This window comes from Melanotaenia boesemani, chromosome 4 (assembly GCF_017639745.1).
Source record: "Melanotaenia boesemani isolate fMelBoe1 chromosome 4, fMelBoe1.pri, whole genome shotgun sequence".
NCBI classification, from domain to species: domain Eukaryota; kingdom Metazoa; phylum Chordata; class Actinopteri; order Atheriniformes; family Melanotaeniidae; genus Melanotaenia; species Melanotaenia boesemani.
Genome location: NC_055685.1, coordinates 21880362 through 21899215, shown reverse-complemented (window position 1 = coordinate 21899215; position 18854 = coordinate 21880362). Strand labels below are relative to the sequence as shown.

The 18854-nt window shown below is 37.9% G+C and overlaps 1 protein-coding gene across 1 annotated transcript in view; it reads left to right on the top strand.

Annotated features, from left to right (window-relative positions):
- Positions 1–18854, top strand: part of grin2ab (glutamate receptor, ionotropic, N-methyl D-aspartate 2A, b) — a 114828-nt gene that overhangs the window by 80182 nt on the left and 15792 nt on the right. Inside the window, exons 8-13 of the mRNA XM_041982280.1 lie at positions 372–577; positions 3853–3967; positions 4088–4290; positions 11987–12155; positions 14698–14851; positions 16180–16305. Coding sequence (XP_041838214.1) covers positions 372–577; positions 3853–3967; positions 4088–4290; positions 11987–12155; positions 14698–14851; positions 16180–16305 — 973 coding nt within the window. The remainder of the gene's footprint in view (positions 1–371; positions 578–3852; positions 3968–4087; positions 4291–11986; positions 12156–14697; positions 14852–16179; positions 16306–18854) is intronic.

Sequence of the window (18854 nt, the reverse complement as noted above, 5' to 3'; positions counted from 1 at the left end):
TTGACATAAATGTTTATACTAGAGTTTGACTAGATCTCATTATAGTCAATGACAAACTTAAATAAAAAACTAAATATACTGGATCAGATTGACAGATTTATACAGATAAAGTTGGATTTCTTATTATTAAAAATTGCAAGGCAAAGGAAAAACCTGGATAAACTGTTCAGTTTATGAACATAAAGTCAGTTTACACTTATATAATCATCACTGTTATGAATTATTTCAGGGTGACACATGGAACCAACCACTTGTCTGTGTTTTACCTCTGTGAATACATATGACTGCTCGGAACTGAGGAAAAAAGTCATTAGGTAAAATTGAGTCTTGCTTAGCATATGTGCTGCTTCTTAGATCTCCTCTCCTCTCAGGTATTTCCCCTGGGTATGATCTCTGTGTCCTATGATGACTGGGAGTACCCGCTGGAGACACGGGTGCGGGATGGGGTGGGCATCATTTCTTCTGGAGCCACCTCCATGCTGCGGGAGAAGGGAGAGCTGCCAGAGGCCCAGAGCAGCTGCTACAGTACAGCATCAGACAGGAGCCCAGGGAAGCTCCCACCTAGTGCCCTGCGCAGGTGCGTGTATCTGAGTGTGTGCATGAATGTGATGAGTGTAAGAAGATCAAGGTCTAGGGACTTGCATAACTCTGTTTGTCTTTGTATCTGAGTGTTCAGCAGTCTTACGTAACTCTTTTTAATGTTCTAATGAGAGGGGTAGTATGGAGCAAAGAAGCAGAGATGACAGCGATATTAACCACTGTGATTTCTAATGACATTTAACAGTATCAGCTTCTGTGCAAAGGACTGTTCAGTTTATAAGCCTATTGTGCCTCTTCAGACAGGAGACAAAAAAAGCGAACCTCCGGCAGACCTCCATGTTGTTGTTGCTCTGTGTTAACTAGAGCCTAGTAAAGTGTCTGGTGTGCGTTTATTGCTGTGCGTGCACCTGCTTCACATCATGTTGGGACTCGCTGTCATTAAGTCAGGATTAAAGCTGATTTTACTAGCTTTGTTCTCTCTCTCTCTCTTTTTCCTTGTAGGTGGCACATATATGTTAGTCGATGTCCTCACAGTTATGTGCACAAAGTATTCTTGAGTGTGTACTCTTCTCTGAAGTCTGTGTGATGAGAATCTAATCACTTCCTTCAAACAAAAAAAGGAGGACACAGGGGCATGCGTGCAGGCACACACTGAATATCCACAAATTTAAATGCAAATCACAGTACTGTTAGTCATAATGCTTTCTGTCAGGTTTGTGCTGTGATATTGTGCCTGTATCATGAATATGAACCATGCAGTGGCTAAAATGTGATTATAAATTCAGACATCTACACTAAACTAACTACAACATAAAGGTCATGCTGCTAGGCTCTGCACATCAATAGTGACTTATGAGTTGCCTCATTAGAATAAGAGCCACAATGTGATTTTCCCCGTTATGACTTTATCATCCCATCTTTTTCCCATAATACACCATTACAGTATACATCAAGGCATATAGAGTTCTGCTGTTGTTGACTGGTTGATCCAATATTACCAACATCTCAAAAGGACCTCTGATATTTTTCTGAGAAAGCTTCATTTTCTCAGTGAGGGTTACCTCATCTGTTTTGGTAAGTTATTAGATGGAATTTGCATATTAGTCAAAACAGCTCCAGTTTTTGTGATAATGACCTGACAGGTTGGATTTCCCTACCCTGATTTAGAAGTAGTGAAGCTGTGATCAGAATTCTGCATGCATTAGTCTGTATTCAATCTATCCGCAGTGTGCATATAAACAGCATGAGGTTGAGATGAAGGAATAGGACAACATAATCTGGCATTTAAAAGACATCATCAAACTTGCTAGATTCCCTGTCATTCTTGCTTGACAGGAATTAATATCCTAGACTCTAGCTCGGAGTATCTGGGCTTCACAAAGGTGCAGCTTTTTGTTGAGGTCTGTCCTTTGTAAATTTCAAAAGGTTATTCTTTCCGATGTAACCAGTGTACCATGCAAACCCCTAAGCTGTCACTTGTTTCTGAAAAAAAAAAAAAAAAAAGCTCACTGCCATAAAAGAATTTTGGAAGAGCCAGTCTTTATTCTTTATTCATGCGCTCACATAATGGCTTCTCTAAGAATTACAACTAATACATAAAACTACTACTTAAAAATGCACTTTTAATCATAAATAATTTAGCTTAGTTATTTAGAAATCAATGAACCAGTGTGATGTAGCAATACATTTTGATTTAAAACTACTTTGAATTACATCTTAATATGAGCGTACACATCGATAAAAATGTGAATATACATGAAAATATGATATGAATATGTCAAGTAGAATTTGCTTATTGTTTGTGCTTCAAAAACACACCAGCCTCGTTCGTTCAGATCAAAAACTTTCTCCAAAAATGGTAACAAAGCTCAAACAGGAAGAGACAGCAGTTTCCCAGAATAGACTCCAACAGTGTTTCCGCTATATGTATTCAGCCGTGACAATTTGCTGCGACAAGGGCATCACCTGCTGCACAATGAACATTAACACAAAAAACACACAAAAAACCCAAAACAAATACACACACACATATATATGTCTCAAAACATTGCTAATAGATTAAATCATTATAGTCTATACTAAAGTCCAAATCAGTTATGGAGCACAGACGCATCACTTATGTGTAACTGTGTAGGTTTATATTCAATTACTTGTGTTTGTTGAAAGACCCACATCAGAGGTGTTTGGTAGTTTTGTAGTGCCTACAAGCGAGGAAGAGAGGGACATTATATTTACTTTTTTTCACAGTGTGAGTGGATCCTGCTTTGAAATAGCATAAAAACAGGCCTGCTTCCAGGTCTATGTAAAAACTGTGCCTCTTTCGAATCCACTGTCCAACAGCAGTCTTTGTGTCGACTCTAATGTCTCTCCTGCAGATGAGACAACATAAAATTCCACCTGTTTGAATGGAGCGTAATTATCTGTTTTTACCTGCAGGGTGCATGCTAAGCAGCCCTCAAATGATTCTTCTTATGCATTTTGACTTCCTGTCCAAATATTTGTGTTTATATGTGAATCTTTTATGGTCCTGTTACCAGATATCATCACATGAGTGCAGAAGCACTGTTTCAGTTTTAGACTAAGGAAGTGTGTGTTTAAATAACTTCAAGACTTGACAGTATTAATAAAAGATTCATTTTGTGCTAAAATCAAACATTTTATGAAGAAGATTTTTGGTTTTAGTCAGATGGCATTTCAGTAATCTGGAAACCCATGTTTGGACAGTCTAAATATGTATGAAACCTCTCTAATAAAACAGAATACAGGACATGTGCTGTTCCTTGGCCTTTTAACAACAACCCCCCACCCAGTGGAAATTGTTGCTGTTATTCAAGTCAAAACACCTAGACCATCACTTAGTGTACTCCTAATCCCATATCACAGGGTGCAATACTGGCTGTTTTAATACTCTATACTGCTTCACTGTAGCGAGTGTGTAAATGTTTCAGCAAAGGATCTGTTTGCGTATGCGGGATAGCTGTAGTGAGTAAGAGAGTGAGGGCAGCCTCGTTGCACCAGTGACTTGTCTTTCAGGCATTTATCTGTGGAGAAGTCCATGCAGAATGTTGATGGAAGAGATATGTGGCCTCTGACTCTTCACCCTCCCACTCACAATAGATGCACACACAAATACACAGTCAGGCATGCATGCACATACAGTGGGTGAAGACAGCATTGATTTAAAGAGGATACTCTTGCAGTGATTACTGAGTGCTTGTTTTTGCAAATGTATCTGCTCTCGTGAACACATATAAACACTATGACAGATGCAAAACCACAGCTTCCTACTCTCTCTTTTCCCATGTGTTTCAGGCACATGATGCATGTGTGGAATGACGGGCGAGATCTGTCCTTTACTCCAGATGGTTACCAGGCCAACCCTAAATTGGTTGTCATCGTCCTGAACAGTGAAAGGAAATGGGAGAAGGTGACAAATGAATATAGAATTTCTTTAGAAAAAAGGAAGCAAGGGAATTAAAATAAAAATAAATTAAAGCACTTAATTAAGATGCCTGATTCTGATTTTCGTGGGTTTGTGCACATACAGATGGGCCGATGGGAGAATGGGACATTGTCATTGATGTTCCCAGTGTGGCCAAGGTATAACGCCTATGGGGACGAGGATGCTGATGAAAACCACCTCTCCATTGTCACACTGGAAGAAAAACCTTTTGTTATTGTCGACAATGTAGACATCCTGACCGGCACCTGCATGAGAAACTCTGTGCCCTGCCGTAAACATGTCAAACTGTAAGTACCCACACACTCACTGTGTCAGTAAACAAAATACACCCAGATTTGTCTACCTACCCACTACTCATGTGAAATCAATAGCAAGTCCCACTTGTTAAAGGTTATCTGAAGGTATGGCAGGCAATTATTTGGTCTTACAAGAAATTATATCGAAGTTGGATAAAGATGTATTTCTTGGGCTCCAACAGGCTTATTCGTTGAATCCACTGTAATCTGTAAATTTAAATTTGTTTTGGATAGTTTTTTTTAAACAGTGAATTCACACCTTTCAAACTGGTCTCAGTGTGTCTGACAACATAATTGTCAGTCAGCTGCTCTTTGCTCTTCCACTTTTCTTCTGTTCTGGGCCCACTCATTTTTACTTTATGTAACGATGACTCATTGCTGGTTTGTTCTCGAGACAATTATCCAAATTTATGTAGCTTGCACTGTAAAAAAGAACCTCATGGTTTTTCTAAATGAGTTACTGAAGATTCTCGCTTTTCAGCATTAATTAATTTCTCTCTGCTTGTATCAGCTCACTAATGCCAACCTGTTCTTGATTTTGGTTTCTGCTTCCACTGTTAATGCAAGTGTAACCCATTTAATTTATGTTTGATTTCCGATCTTAGGAATATGCTGCATGTTTTGAATATCATTGTTGCCAATTAGCAACTCTAATAATCACGGCTCTACATGTTGTTTATGTACATTAGCATTCATCTTAAGCAAGTTGCTTTCTTGTGTCCCACATCAATGGTGTATGTGGTTTTCAACATGAATTCATATCCATTTATTCAACAACAAAACTGCACAGAAACATGGCAACAAAGGCCAAAAAAATGCATGATCAATATCAAAATCTTAACAGATTCTTCAAAAGCCAAAAATGATAAAACATGTAACATTACAATCCCTCAAACTTATCACAGACATTCAGCTGTACCCAGAAATGAATCAATTCATTGCTCTTTTTACTAAATTTCTCATTTTCAAAAAAACTTCTTTTTCTAGACAAACTTTCAGCATCCACAATTTCTACCAAATCTCAATCTGGCTCCATGTTTAGGTTTAAAAAACAAAAACTTGCTCTACACTCGGAGATAGAAGTTTAAACTGTGTTTCATGTAGTATGCTGCCCAGTCTTTTTCATTTCCTCTCTGATCTGCTGATACTACAGTATTCTCTTGAGCAGCCTCACTTTTGTTCCTTGTTCCTCATCCCTGCTTCTTTCCCACATGCTGCCAGTGGCTGTTCACATCAAATTCCTAGTTCTGGTCGTGGCATTTAAGGCTCCTCGGGAGCCATGTGCCATATCTGCAGGGCTATGGTCTATGCACACTCGCCAGCTTGTGCTCTGTTACAAGCAGCCACTTAACTTTCCACTCCCCAGCTTCGTCATCCTTTCACCTGGCCTTGACTCCTCTCTTTCTGCTGCTCCTCAATAGAAAAATGTCCTTCCCACTCCGACTGGATAGCAAAATTACCTCTTATCTTCTGCAGTTTTTTTTTTTTTTTTTACTTGTCTCCCTGAATTTCCTCTATTCTTAAACCCGTTATTTAAAAAAGAAACATAAATCCTATCAATTACCCTGAATGTTTCTGCTCTTCTATTGTCTTTATCCAACATCTCTTTTGGATCCGAGGAATATTTTATGTGTTATCAGTCCTCTGCAGCAGCTAATAGAATGGATCATTAATGTTATTGTCTGTCTACAGTTTCTTTTTCCCTCTTCACCACCCCAGAGAATGTATTTTTCTTGTTCCTCTGCAACAATAGTAGTTGGTTTAACATCTTAAATCTTCATTAGTTAAGTTTAATTTGGCTGTGACAGAATATATATATTAGTGCTGGACAATGATTAAAAGAATAATTGCATGACATGTTGTGATTAATCATATTGTTATGCGCAAAATGTCCTTTTCCTTATATAGAAAGCCTACTGCAATATGAAGAAAATGCAGTAAATTTTGGTCTACAAACTCTAAATCAGGGGTCTGAAACCTGTGGCTCTAGAGTTGCAATTGGCTCTCTGGACCTTCCACAACTGCTCTCAATACATGGCCAAATATGCTAAAGAACTAACTAATGCTTTTAAATATAGGTATAAAAAAATTCAATCTATTTTTCTGGTCATTAGGTTGTAAACTATCTGTTTTGTTTCTTTTATATTTACTTTTTTTTATACATTTTCCACAAATATCTACATCCCATAGAAGAAAGTCTGTCTATCCTCTCTTTGCTAATGTTTTATGTTTTTCTTTACTTTAAAACCTAAAAATAGAAATTAAAATATGGTTCTTCAAAAATGACAGCAAATCCCCTTATAGTAGATATTTATCATAAATTACAAGTTGTCTTTTTTCAAACATAACATAACATTTGCAGCTCTAAAAAAGTTTTATTTAGCTGGGCTGACGGAAGGTAAAAGAAGGCTGCATTTATTCTTCATGTTTGTAAAACATAGTCATAAAATGTTTTACCTTTGCTGCCATGCCTCAAAATTTAAATCCACCAGGATAAAACCGCATTAGTTTAAAAAAAAACAAAAAAAAAACAAAACAAAACAAAAAAAAACTATGCTTTTCGTTGTTTTTTGGGAGCAGTTTCCAAACGTGTTTTGATGGACAAAGAGAAATGTGCCAGACAGAAAACTTTCATTTTAATAAACTCGCTCTCTCCTGATTACATCAAAGACACACTGCTGCAGCAGGATGAGACATGGAGGAATATACATATTAATTTCATATATATATATTAGGGCTGTCAAAAATAAGTAATTTATGTAATTTATTGTGTTAAAAATTTTAATGCAATTAACGCATATGCGGCATGACAAGCCCCATACATCCGTAATTTCTCTGTTATGGCGGCGGGACATATAAAACCACGATGGAAGGGTGGTTCTATAAATAGACTTGAGAATAAACATAGCATCCATGGCGCAACCCATGGACGTCGCCTCCGTGGAGAATGGGGGTGTTTGACCACACTCCCTAATTAGTGACTCATACCCGCTCTTTTCCCGCATTCTTTTATAAACTTGCAACAGCCTAGCTAAGTTTTGCACCAAGTGGACCTCTGGTTGTCTCTGTGCAGCGATAGCTGTCGGTGATCAGCTGATCGGCTTTTCTCTTGTTGCGTTTGTTTATCTTTTAGCTGAGAAGGAGAAACTAGTGGTTCATGGTTCACATGTTTACCTCAAAAAGTTGTTTTTGGCAGGACCTTCTTTAACACAGTAGATGAAAAAGGATGTAGCTGTAGACAGGATTTATATTTCAGCTATTCAGGGACGAGTCTAGAAAAGTTCTGATGGGGGGCCAGGCAGGAGCACTGACCAGAAAAAAGTGTAAAAAAGTTAAGAAAAGTGTGCAAAACAAACAGCCAATGATCTATTTTATCAGTAAATGTTTACTTTGGGTGATGCTGCTGTATGACTTATATCACTGCTGCACAAACCCTTCAATAATAAAAGGAAAAACCTGTTTTCATCCAGGTCATCAGTTTTATCAGAGTTTCTTCTCAATGTTGGCTCTTTGACTTCAGTCATCCTATCTGCTGGTTTTAGGACAGAAATTATCCCCACGGAGATGATTGGGGAGATATTGATATACAAATTCTGAATTCTGATCTAGAACAGGGTAGAGATGATTTAGAACAACATACATTACATGCTGCATTTACTGATCGTTGGACATCTCACGGTTACCCAAGAGAAGGTCAGTTAAGTAAGGGATAATGCCCTCCGAGGTGGCCATTATCATAAATTAATGGACTTTGTGTCGGATGGTTCACGCCTCCTCGTCATCCATTAATTTAAATTAATTAATTGGAGGGCATTAAGAAAGAAAAAAATATTAAATAAATTATTAATGCGTTAATGTTGTTTTTCACCGGTAATATTGTAAGTTTTTTACAAGAAGTGGCTGAGTGGACTATTTTGTTGTGACGCGTTGCCAAGGTAACCGGCTCCAACGCAGAACCTGCAGCTCAGTCAGCCGCAGAATGTTACTTGACACAAACATTTCAGAGGGCGGATGAAGCTCTTACAGCTTGTGTGTGTCCACAGGATGATGCCGCATTTTGTTTCAAACAGTCAAAGTCCACAGATAGTTTCCTACATCGTTCAATAAGCCTGCAGTCTGCTTTCATAGCTATGCCCTGTCACAGACGTGATCTGGCGTGTCTCCAGCGGCAACTCTTTACCGGCTCTAACACAGGACCTGCAACTCGGACAGCCGCAGCTGTTGAATTAGACCTGATCAGTGGAGGGAAGAGAGATGTTTTCTTAACGTTATGTTACGTGACACAAAGTGTCATTTCAGAGGGCAGGTGCAGCTCTTATAGTTTGTGTGTATCCAGAGGATGATGCAACATTTTGTTTCAAACAGTCAAAGTCCTACATGTTCAATAAGCTTGCAGGCTGCTCTGATGTGTTGCGTCTGCAGCCCAGCGTCTGAGTTTCTGTTGCCACGGTTACCAACTACCGTTTAGTCAGCGCAATAATTTACAGCAATAAGGCTATTTGGCCGGAACTTCTTTTATAGGTGTCCATTATCACTTTTTAATGGACACCCTCCAGCCAATCAGAATCGAGTATTCACCCAGACCATGGTATAACAGCATATATATATATATACATTATAAATATATTCATTTGCTTATCGTGTGTATGATATGTTTATAAAACTGGACAAGTAGACTACTGTAAAGCCACTTTTTAGCTACAGCTACTCAAACAATACAATGGGCTCTTATAAGCCCATAATACCTTATAAGGAATCTAAGACGTGGCTGAAATATTTTGCTGACTTTGTGTAAATAATGTGGAGAAAGTTATTTTGGATTCTTTGACAGTAAATTTTTTCTCCAATTATCTGCTGAACACCGAAGAGCCCCTGCAGGACAAGACAACTTTTCTCTTTTTTGTTTGTTTAAAATCTTTATTAATGTCAACAAATTAGCTTACATCTGAGCTTATCTGTGAACAGGCAGTACAGCCGAGTACCCTAAAATTTAACATAACTGGTCATCTTTTTGTCATAGACTCCAGTTGACCAATATCCACAACACATTCTAATGCACAAATAAAATCCATCTTTTAGTAAGTATTCTCATCATGATGCACACTTACTGTCATGAGTTCAGTGAAACCCAACATTTCAGCCAGACAGTAGAAAATAGTTGTTTCGGATAGTCATTAGTGTTTGGTAGCTTTGGATAAAAGAGAAGAAAACTGTCAATGCTAACCACAGAAGGAGTGCAGCAAACTGTAACTCCCTGAAGAGATGTTTTGTTTTGCTGGAATCCGCTATATTTTATGTTCTTGTTTCAAACAGACAGAGCAGAGATGCCACAAGAAGGGGATATATCATGGCAACCACTTAGGGGCACAAACAATTAAGACAACTGAGTCACCACTTATAGACTCTTTAACTTGTGACCTGACCCGTCAAGTTGACCTCCGAAGCAATTCTAGTAGAAGTCAGTCATCACAAGCCAAGAAGGCCATTCTCCTGTAGGCGCTCATTTACATTTTCTGTTACTCAACAGTCTTGCTTTTCAAATGGTTATTTTTTTTTCAATATCAGTGCTTTAACTCCTTCACTGAGGGTAATGTCTGAAAAATGAAAAGGTAATTTCTTCTAATTGTAACAGAAAAAAAAGCCTAGATTTTGTCACAAATTGAGCACTGCTCAGTTCCAAAGTGAGCTGACAAACACTCTGACCATAAATAGGAATTGTGTGATCAAGGGATAAAAAAGGACCATAAAATGAGATCTTCCTTGCAATTGTTCACAATGCCACAGCTGACTGGACCAGTGAAGGATAGAGTCATGGATCTGTTTGAGGCTGGCCTGCATGGAACAAACACAACCAGGCAAATGAGTTTCAGTAATTCCTTGACTGTCAGGTATAATTCTACTGGTTCCATTGCAAATCATCTTTGGCAAGGTCAGCAGTGTGTGATTATACTGCTCGTCACAAATTCAACAGATTCAACTGTTTCAGGTTTTGGACTTGTTTAACTGCTGAGATGCACGCTGGCCTTCAGGATATTGAAGTAAATCTTAATGCATAGAAGATTTTTAATGAAATTTGTGAGTGCAGCCAGCTGTTTGACCCTTCATTCACTTGTTGGATGAGGTACAGAGCACCAACACAATTCCCAACCATCACTGGAGTGTTGGAATGAACAGTATTGATCATCTTCATTTGCCTGCCAGAAGACAAGTTCTAAATCCCACAGCAAATCTCCTGGATTTGCTGGTCAGGCGTGTATAACAGCGTTATGGAAACATAGCGCCAGCTCCAGACAGAGCTGACAGGAATGTAAAGGAATGTTGCTGCTCCATGAGGAGGTGGATTATGGTCAAAAACATGCCAGTGGATGGCACACTAATTCAGCATTAACACTGCTGTGCTGCAACATTTCTTTTTTTTCTGAGTGTACTTGGCTTTGATTTGCACAAAAAACATATTTCACATATACAGAAAATGTTTTTTTAAACAAACATGAGTTTTTCATGAAGTTCGTTCCACACATCCAACCATAATTAAGTACATTTACTCAGTCACTAATCCCATTTGATGTGTATGTGTTTGTTGTCGTAAAAGTATGACATAAATTAAACAAATGTACTGTGTTGTTGAGAGTCTGTTGTTATCACTGTGTGCACTTATGTGTAAATGTGTGTTTGCATCATGGCAAAAGGAAAAAGAAAGGGCTCAGCTGGGAAGAACAAATATATACAGTATGTGTGTGTTCAAACACCTGAGGCACCGACTGTACATATACAAACACTGTTTAAATACTGTTATCGCCTCACTCTCACACATACTAAGCTTTTCCATGCATACATTTTACTGCTACTGAAAGATTATTTAATCCTTGTATTTACCATATCTCTTACAGTCATCTTTAAGTTCTGTGAGTGTGAAACCTTTAGTTCTTCATGAACTTTCTCATGAATTTGAGTCAGCTAAAATGGCAAGTGAAAAGGTCACAGAATTACTGTTGCAATCCATATGTGCTACATCAAAGATGGCTGACATGGGAATGGAATTAAGTTTTCATGAAAATGCTTTTGAAAAAGCTGGTAAGGTTTAATAGATTATGAGACTCATCTGATCCAACAATTCAGTTTAGCCTGCTGCACTGAGGTCCTTGGAGACTGCTGTCAGGAAAGTTAACTTAAACATCACTTTCCATTCCCTCTGTCCTTTGAGTGTGGCTGCACTGTGTGTAGGTATTTCGTGTATTTTGGAGAAGAATCTCCTTAAAGGCTGAGCAGAAAAAAAAAGGAAATATAGAGGAGCAGGGAGAAAAAGAGAGAAACAAGACAAGGAAAGGACAGCTGATATTTTAATCATGTGGGTTGGTTGCTCTGTAACTATATTTAAAGACTGGCAGCATCTGCTCAGCACCCATGTGTTTTCATCTGGTTTGGTTTGCTGGCTCAAAGGGAGACACACACTCACTCACACTGTACAAGCTCTCTCTACCCTTCAGCAGAGTTTATTGTTACACTGCACTGTCATAATTCTAGTTTTACAGTTTGATTGAACCACCAGATGTGCCGCGAGCAGGCTCATTCATATAAAGTCACCTTCTACACATTTGCATACATTTTACTTATACATCATTAAATTAGAAAAAAACAAACTAATTGTGTGCTTATATGTGTGTGTGTGTGTGACCTTTTATTGCAGTAACAGCACATCAGGAGGTGCCTATATCAAACAGTGCTGTAAGGGTTTCTGTATTGACATTCTGAAGAAGATAGCCAGGAATGTCAAGTTTACCTATGACCTGTACCTGGTCACCAATGGAAAACATGGGAAGAAGATCAACAATGTGTGGAACGGCATGGTTGGAGAGGTAATATACATTATTCTGTCTGTCTGACTTTCTGTGGAAGCACTAATATGGACTGTCCAACACAATTTCACAGTAAATACTTTGTTTTTTCTTCTCTTGCTTTGTGTTACTGCACACAAAAACAGCTTAACAGAGTACAGTGTCACTACATCTCATTAAATTTTCACAAATCAACTGTTGCTTCACATTTACAAGGAAATAAATCCACATTTGAAAGTTGAAGGGGGTACACAAGGCGTTTCACACAAACGTCTATGTTAGAGTTTCACCTTAACCATAGTGATTTCTGATATATTAACTTTGAAATGTGTTCATTTCATTTGGTGGCTGCTTCCTTGTGATTTAACTTGCTGCTTCGTTGCCTTTTTCTCTTTTTTAAAATACAACTTGCTTTTTTGACATAAGGAATTGATCGAAAATAACATGATTAAGGTTAGAAAAACAACATGGCTTGCATTTAAACAAGACTTGTAATAACAGCATCACAACAAAATATCTTTTACTTGAATTATTGGTCTGGCTCTCCTAGCTAAAGACACAAAATATGTTGGACACACAAACCATTTTGAAATAGTGAAACACATTATTTTGAAAATGGTGCTGGGTGAGTTTTTTTTTTTTTTTTTAATCAGCAAAAATTCAATTCAGTTCACTTCAGTTTATTTATTTATATAGCGCCAAATCAGGACAAAATCATCTCAAAGTACTTTTATAGACACAGTCCAATTCAATACATTTCATTGTAGTCTAATTATCAAATTAAAACTAACCCATGAAATGAGCTACATCAGTCCAATTTATAATAGATGATTTCATGTAAGTCAATAAAAAAAATAACTGCTTAGATACAAAAATCAACAGATGGCATTAAATCGTCTCCTCAATTCAATCCCACATCCTGAGCATGCATAAGAAGGGACCAGGTTCAGAACCAGACTCAGGAAGTGTGGCCATCTGCTTTGGGTGTAGAGAGGGAAGGAAAGAGGGGTCATAACTGTACCATAGCTGTAAACCAGAGATACCTGCTGAGAAAGAAAAAAGAAAAGCAAGCTAGTGACAATTATATATGTCATATACATGGATTAAAAAAAGAGTAAAGAGAAAGCAATGGAGGGAAGAGCTCAGTGCGTCATGGGATGTCCCTCCATCAGTCAAAGCTTACAGCAGCATAACTAAAGGGAAAACTTTTTTATTAGGTGAAACAAGGCAGTCCTAGAAACCTGGTTTATTTGTGAGTCAAAGAACAGATTCTGGTCAAAAAGTACTCCCAGGTTCTTATCTACAACTACAAGTTATGCTAATGGTATCCAGAGTAATTGTTTTAACCCTTTAAGACCAATGGTCTTAAAGTCAGGATGCGCGTGTGCTCCTGACGGGAATGTCAGCGTGCACCAGAAACAATGGTGAGCCCATTGGGTGACAGCGATCCTGTCAAGGTCCTAAAGGGTTAAAGACTATTTCATGTTTTAATGTGAGAGCAGTCTGATCACTCACCTGTGCACTTCTTCCCTTAAGTTTAGTTTTGTTTTTTGAAGTTTTGTTTTTTTTCTAGGAGTAGGTTTAATGTTAGAGGATTTGACAGGACACATTGCAACACTGCTGCCCTATTTGTGCTAGGCTTTCTGTTTATTGAATATAAATAGGTACGAGTCAGGGAATGGGAGAGATGTGTGACAAGGATAGTCATCAATGTCTTTTTAGTAGTTTGCAGAAAATTAGGGCTCTGTAGGGTACAGACGAATAAAATATATTAGGCTTTGGCGACACAAACAACTACTGTCAGAACAACAGTCTTGCTCTGCATATTAATGTACAAAACATATCTTTTTGAGCTACTTTTAGTCATAAAATATCACAAAAAATGCTACCTGGCATTTGTAACCCACTTCTTCAATTCTGAACATCAATATTTTATTTTTAGATATATTTTTTAATTTTCCATTAACATTTAAAAAAACATTTAATTTTTAAATATTCATTAAATAAATATTACTCCACGGTCTTTTAAGTGTACCATCATGGTCATAGGTCAAAAAGAAGGATGCCTTAAGGCTTACTTCATCACTGTCGTTCATCTTTTTCTGGAAATGATTTATTCAATCAGATGAAATTAAAGCTAAGGCCTGTCAGAGTAAAATTCTTAAAGGTTCAAAGTGAAACATATCATAATGAAATCTGGCAATATGATCATAGATGATGCTAACATTTATGGGAACAGACTGTTGGAAGACTATAAGTAATTAAATCTGAAAAGACATTTTTCTACACAGTGAAAACAATATTTTTCATTAGCAGAATGTCTGCAAGAACATATTCAGGGAATAAAAACGCTATAAAAATATCAGGTGTACTTTTTTTTTTTTTTTCATGAGCTTTGGCTTAAAGTGCCCTCCATTCTGCGGAACACCTTCTGTGTTTGTAATATTTCACTTCCAATATGAAAAACACATGAGATGTTGTCCAAATATTTACACAGGTCAGTATATTTATTTCTGCCAGTGTAGGCACTAATGTACTCCGTAAAACTCTGTTTGCTTGCCAGGTGGTATATAAGAAGGCTGTGATGGCTGTCGGGTCACTGACCATCAATGAAGAGAGGTCAGAGGCCATTGACTTCTCCGTGCCCTTCGTTGAGACCGGCATCAGTGTCATGGTGTCACGTAGCAATGGAACCGTCTCTCCGTCTGCCTTCCTTGGTAAACCTGTCTTTTTATTTGACTTTCTAAAGAAATAACCTATTTTTTCCCTCTCTTTTTTTTAGCAGTGCAACTAGGGGCACAATAATAGGGAGGTGCTTAAACCTTGGCAATATCCTGAACTTAAAATGGAATATTTTATTCAGACGTTATGTACCGGCCAGATTCCACTTGTACTCTGACTTTATCTGGGCCTCAGCACCCTAAGCACATTAATATTTCTACCAGAGCAAAGCATGTAAAGCATGCCAGCTGTTTTTTTTTTAAAGTCAGCTCAGACAAAGCACTCTTGATATTCCCCTTTTCTTCTCCTATTCTTCTCCTCTTCTTCATCTTCCTCTTCTCTAGTTGTTGAGATGACTAGAAACCGAAATGCTCTTCTGTGCTTGCCTAATGTCTTGTATTGTCATTGGAGCGAGGCAGGGAGCGAGGGGGTGTATTGGACCATGCGCGTGTCGGTCTCTGTGTATCAAGCCATGTGTCAGTATGCCTGTGTGTAAGGAAAATGCAAAAAAAAAAAAAAAACTGTGATATAGCACTAATATATTGGGACATTTGTGTATTGTGTGAAGGACGTGTGGAGAATGGATGGGCTTCGGCCGTGTTTATGTTAAGGGGTGAGTGCTTTGTGTGTGTACTTAACGTGAAAGCTTATGATGATGTGTGTGCGTAAGTGCGTGCATTGCGCTTGGGCCAGGGTATCAGTGACGGTTCAGTATCTCTCGCACTGATATTAGAGGCACCTCAGCGCACAATCTCTCAGGGTTGGCTAACCCTAGCAGTCACATACTTACACTACAGTGACACACACACACACACATTAGATTTGTCTGGGTTCAACATATCTGACACTCATCCCACTCTCTGAACTCCTGCCCTGCTGCACACCAAACACAGACTCACACACACAAATAGATCACATACACATGCCCACAGCAGGGCACATCAGATCACTTGGAGTTTGATTCTTGTCTCTCCCACCCCTCCTCTGTCTCTCCCTCTTTCTCTCACCCTTTTCTCTACTGTCTCCCCTGCCTGAAGCCTCTCCCTCTCTCAGCTCTCATCCAAGGGAATAATGAGAAATATGGAAATGTGCTCCATCGAACTCTCTGTAACTAACACTCTCTCTCCTTCCTTCCCTCCCTTCCCACTCCATCTGACTTCCCTCTCTGTACCTTCTCCATCATCTTTTCCTCCTTCTTGCCTTCCCTTAGTACACACACTCCCCTTTATTTCATGCATCTCCTACTCTTCCTGAGTGTCTCTCCATCTCATGTACTTAATTTCACTTAAACTTTGTCTTCTTCTTTGTCTTTCCCTCCTCTCAGAGCCCTTCAGTGCATCAGTTTGGGTGATGATGTTTGTGATGCTGCTCATTGTCACAGCCATTGCCGTCTTTCTCTTTGAGTTTATCAGTCCACTGGGCTTCAACCGCAACTTGGCCCAAGGCAAAGGTAGACAGACACACACACCACACACACACACACACACACACACACACACACACACACACACACACACACACACACACACACACACACACACACACACACACACACACACAAAGAAATCAGAGAAATCACACCAATCATTTCTCCCAGCAGCAAGAAGTACAAATCCAAGTTTCCCCTGAAGCAAAAGAAATGACCTATTGTTGCTCTAACTTCTGACAGATCAGGCAAAGTTACACCATATTACCATTTCTTTATCATGGTCGCTCACAAAAAAAATTGTTATTTTAGGCGTCGTCCAAAACCAGAACCTGCAGCTGCACTGCTGGCTCTCACCTAGAAATGAATGTTGTGGTCACATGAACATAAAAAGCTAGTCTTATTAATATATTTTATTTTACTTTTTTAGTGTAGATTTTTCTGTTTATCTTTCCACTGTTTAATCAGTGAGGAAGATAAGTAAAAATATAAAACTACAACCAGCAGGTTGTGTAGGCCTGATGAGCTGCCTGCTTCACAATTTTTAAAAATGTCTTAATCCACTCAAAAATGAATATTAAAACAACACATGTGATTTTTGTCAGTCTGTTCCTTCAGCAAATTTCTTAATAACTTTACCTTTTATCTAAAATCTCCAGCTGAACCCTTGTCAGTGATTTAATTTGTGATTTGACCCTTTGCAGGCACCAGTATTTTATGGACTTAATCTTAAAAACACTTAGGCAAGATATGAGTCTTAAAACCAACCTTGTGTGTTTGAATTTGAATTTGAATAAATACAGGTTTGATTACTTCATTTGGTGTGTAGCTTTTCATTTGGACAAAAAAGGATTTTGGATTTGTTTTTGTTATTTGTTTGTTTTACCGATTTGTCAAGTAAATGCTTGTCAGTAACAAGTGCTGCAAAATGTGTATGCTGTAAGCATCAATAAAAATGGAAGCCAATAATACTATCACATTTTCTTTACAATGTCACCCTCTGGCCCTATTAAATTAAATAGCCTCTCTCTTCCTACTCCACATTATGTCCGCATTATTCACTACTAATTACATAACAAATACTTCAAATTAAAAAAAGAAAAAAAAGACTCCCTAAAGCTGGATCATGAAACTCTTAACTTTAATTTTCTTCGGGAGAGTTGTTTGTGCATGAAAACACTTTTATTTGTTTGATTATTTGCAGAAACAGACAACTTCTGTACTGAACATTTTCAGCATATTTTAAACAATGCAGCCACAACAAATAATACACTATGATTTCATTTAAGTGGAAAACTCACCGTACTTTGCTACTTTGAATTTATTCTTATTCCTATTATTATTATTTTAACCTGCTGTGACAACTCTTAGTGAAACTTGCACGAAAAATAAAATAAACTTCCTTTCAATTTTAAGGTTGGTATGTCAGGATATACTTAAAAAATAATAAAATAATAGCTTGGTCCTTACTGGGTCATAGAATTAGATAAATATAGCCTTAGATGAGCAACAATATATGACATTTTATGTAATATCTTATTTATTAAAAAAAAAAAACAAAAGCTAAACCAAAATGCAGAAGTAGTGTGGAGAAAACTAAGGAAACCTGTGGTTCATTAGCCGGTAGAACCACCTTTAGCAGCAATAACTTTGAAGTTTGGAGGCTTTATGACCTACATTATTGGGCAGCAATAATTGCTTCTCTAAGGCTATTTTCACGCTTTAGGTAAATCTGATGTTTTTTGCTTACTTGTGACCCATATCTTTTTTTTTTATTATTACAAAAACAACAACACAAATGAGATTTTTTCTAATCAGACTCAGGTCATTTTAATCTGTGGGCTTAAATCAGATACATGTCTCCTACCTCAGTCTGAATGGTCATGTTGCATCTCATTAATTTTTACATTGTTTAAGTGAGAAAGACATGGCGAGATCAAATTGTACAATTTGTACAACAGCTTCAAAACAGATACACACACACTGACACTGTAGCATCCATGTTCACTGTAATTCCATAAACAGCTGGGTGTGACGCAACATCTTTTTCTGTACATGCAGGTCACTGAAGTCCGATGGTTGTTGATGTGTAAAGATCATCATTAATATTTTTCCTCTTTGGCATTATATTAGCACACACCTAAATGTAGCTAACTTAAGACCTCATTGATAGTTAGGTTTTTTTTCTTCTTCTTTACCTTGTCCTGTCCAGCCTCATAGCAAGCAGGATGATGGTCTGGCTGCTGTGTTGTTCCAAACAAATTTGCTTTGCCAAGAGGAGCTTTATGTAAATAAGGCCCATCTTGATAATTTAAGGATTAATTGTTGTTATTAGATTTCTCTATTGCTGATTTTACATATTAATGCCAGACCTGACCAGAGGGGTGTTAGAAAAGAAAGGGGAGTGTAAACAGAAGAGAAAAAGAGAGCGAAAAAAAGAAAAGGAAGATAAGGATACACCAGACAGAAAGTAACAGCATCTGCTGTAATTATTAATTCAACATTGACCCCTTTCCTTTGGGAAGATAACAATATTATAATGGTTATCCCAATATCATAATACTATACAAGAA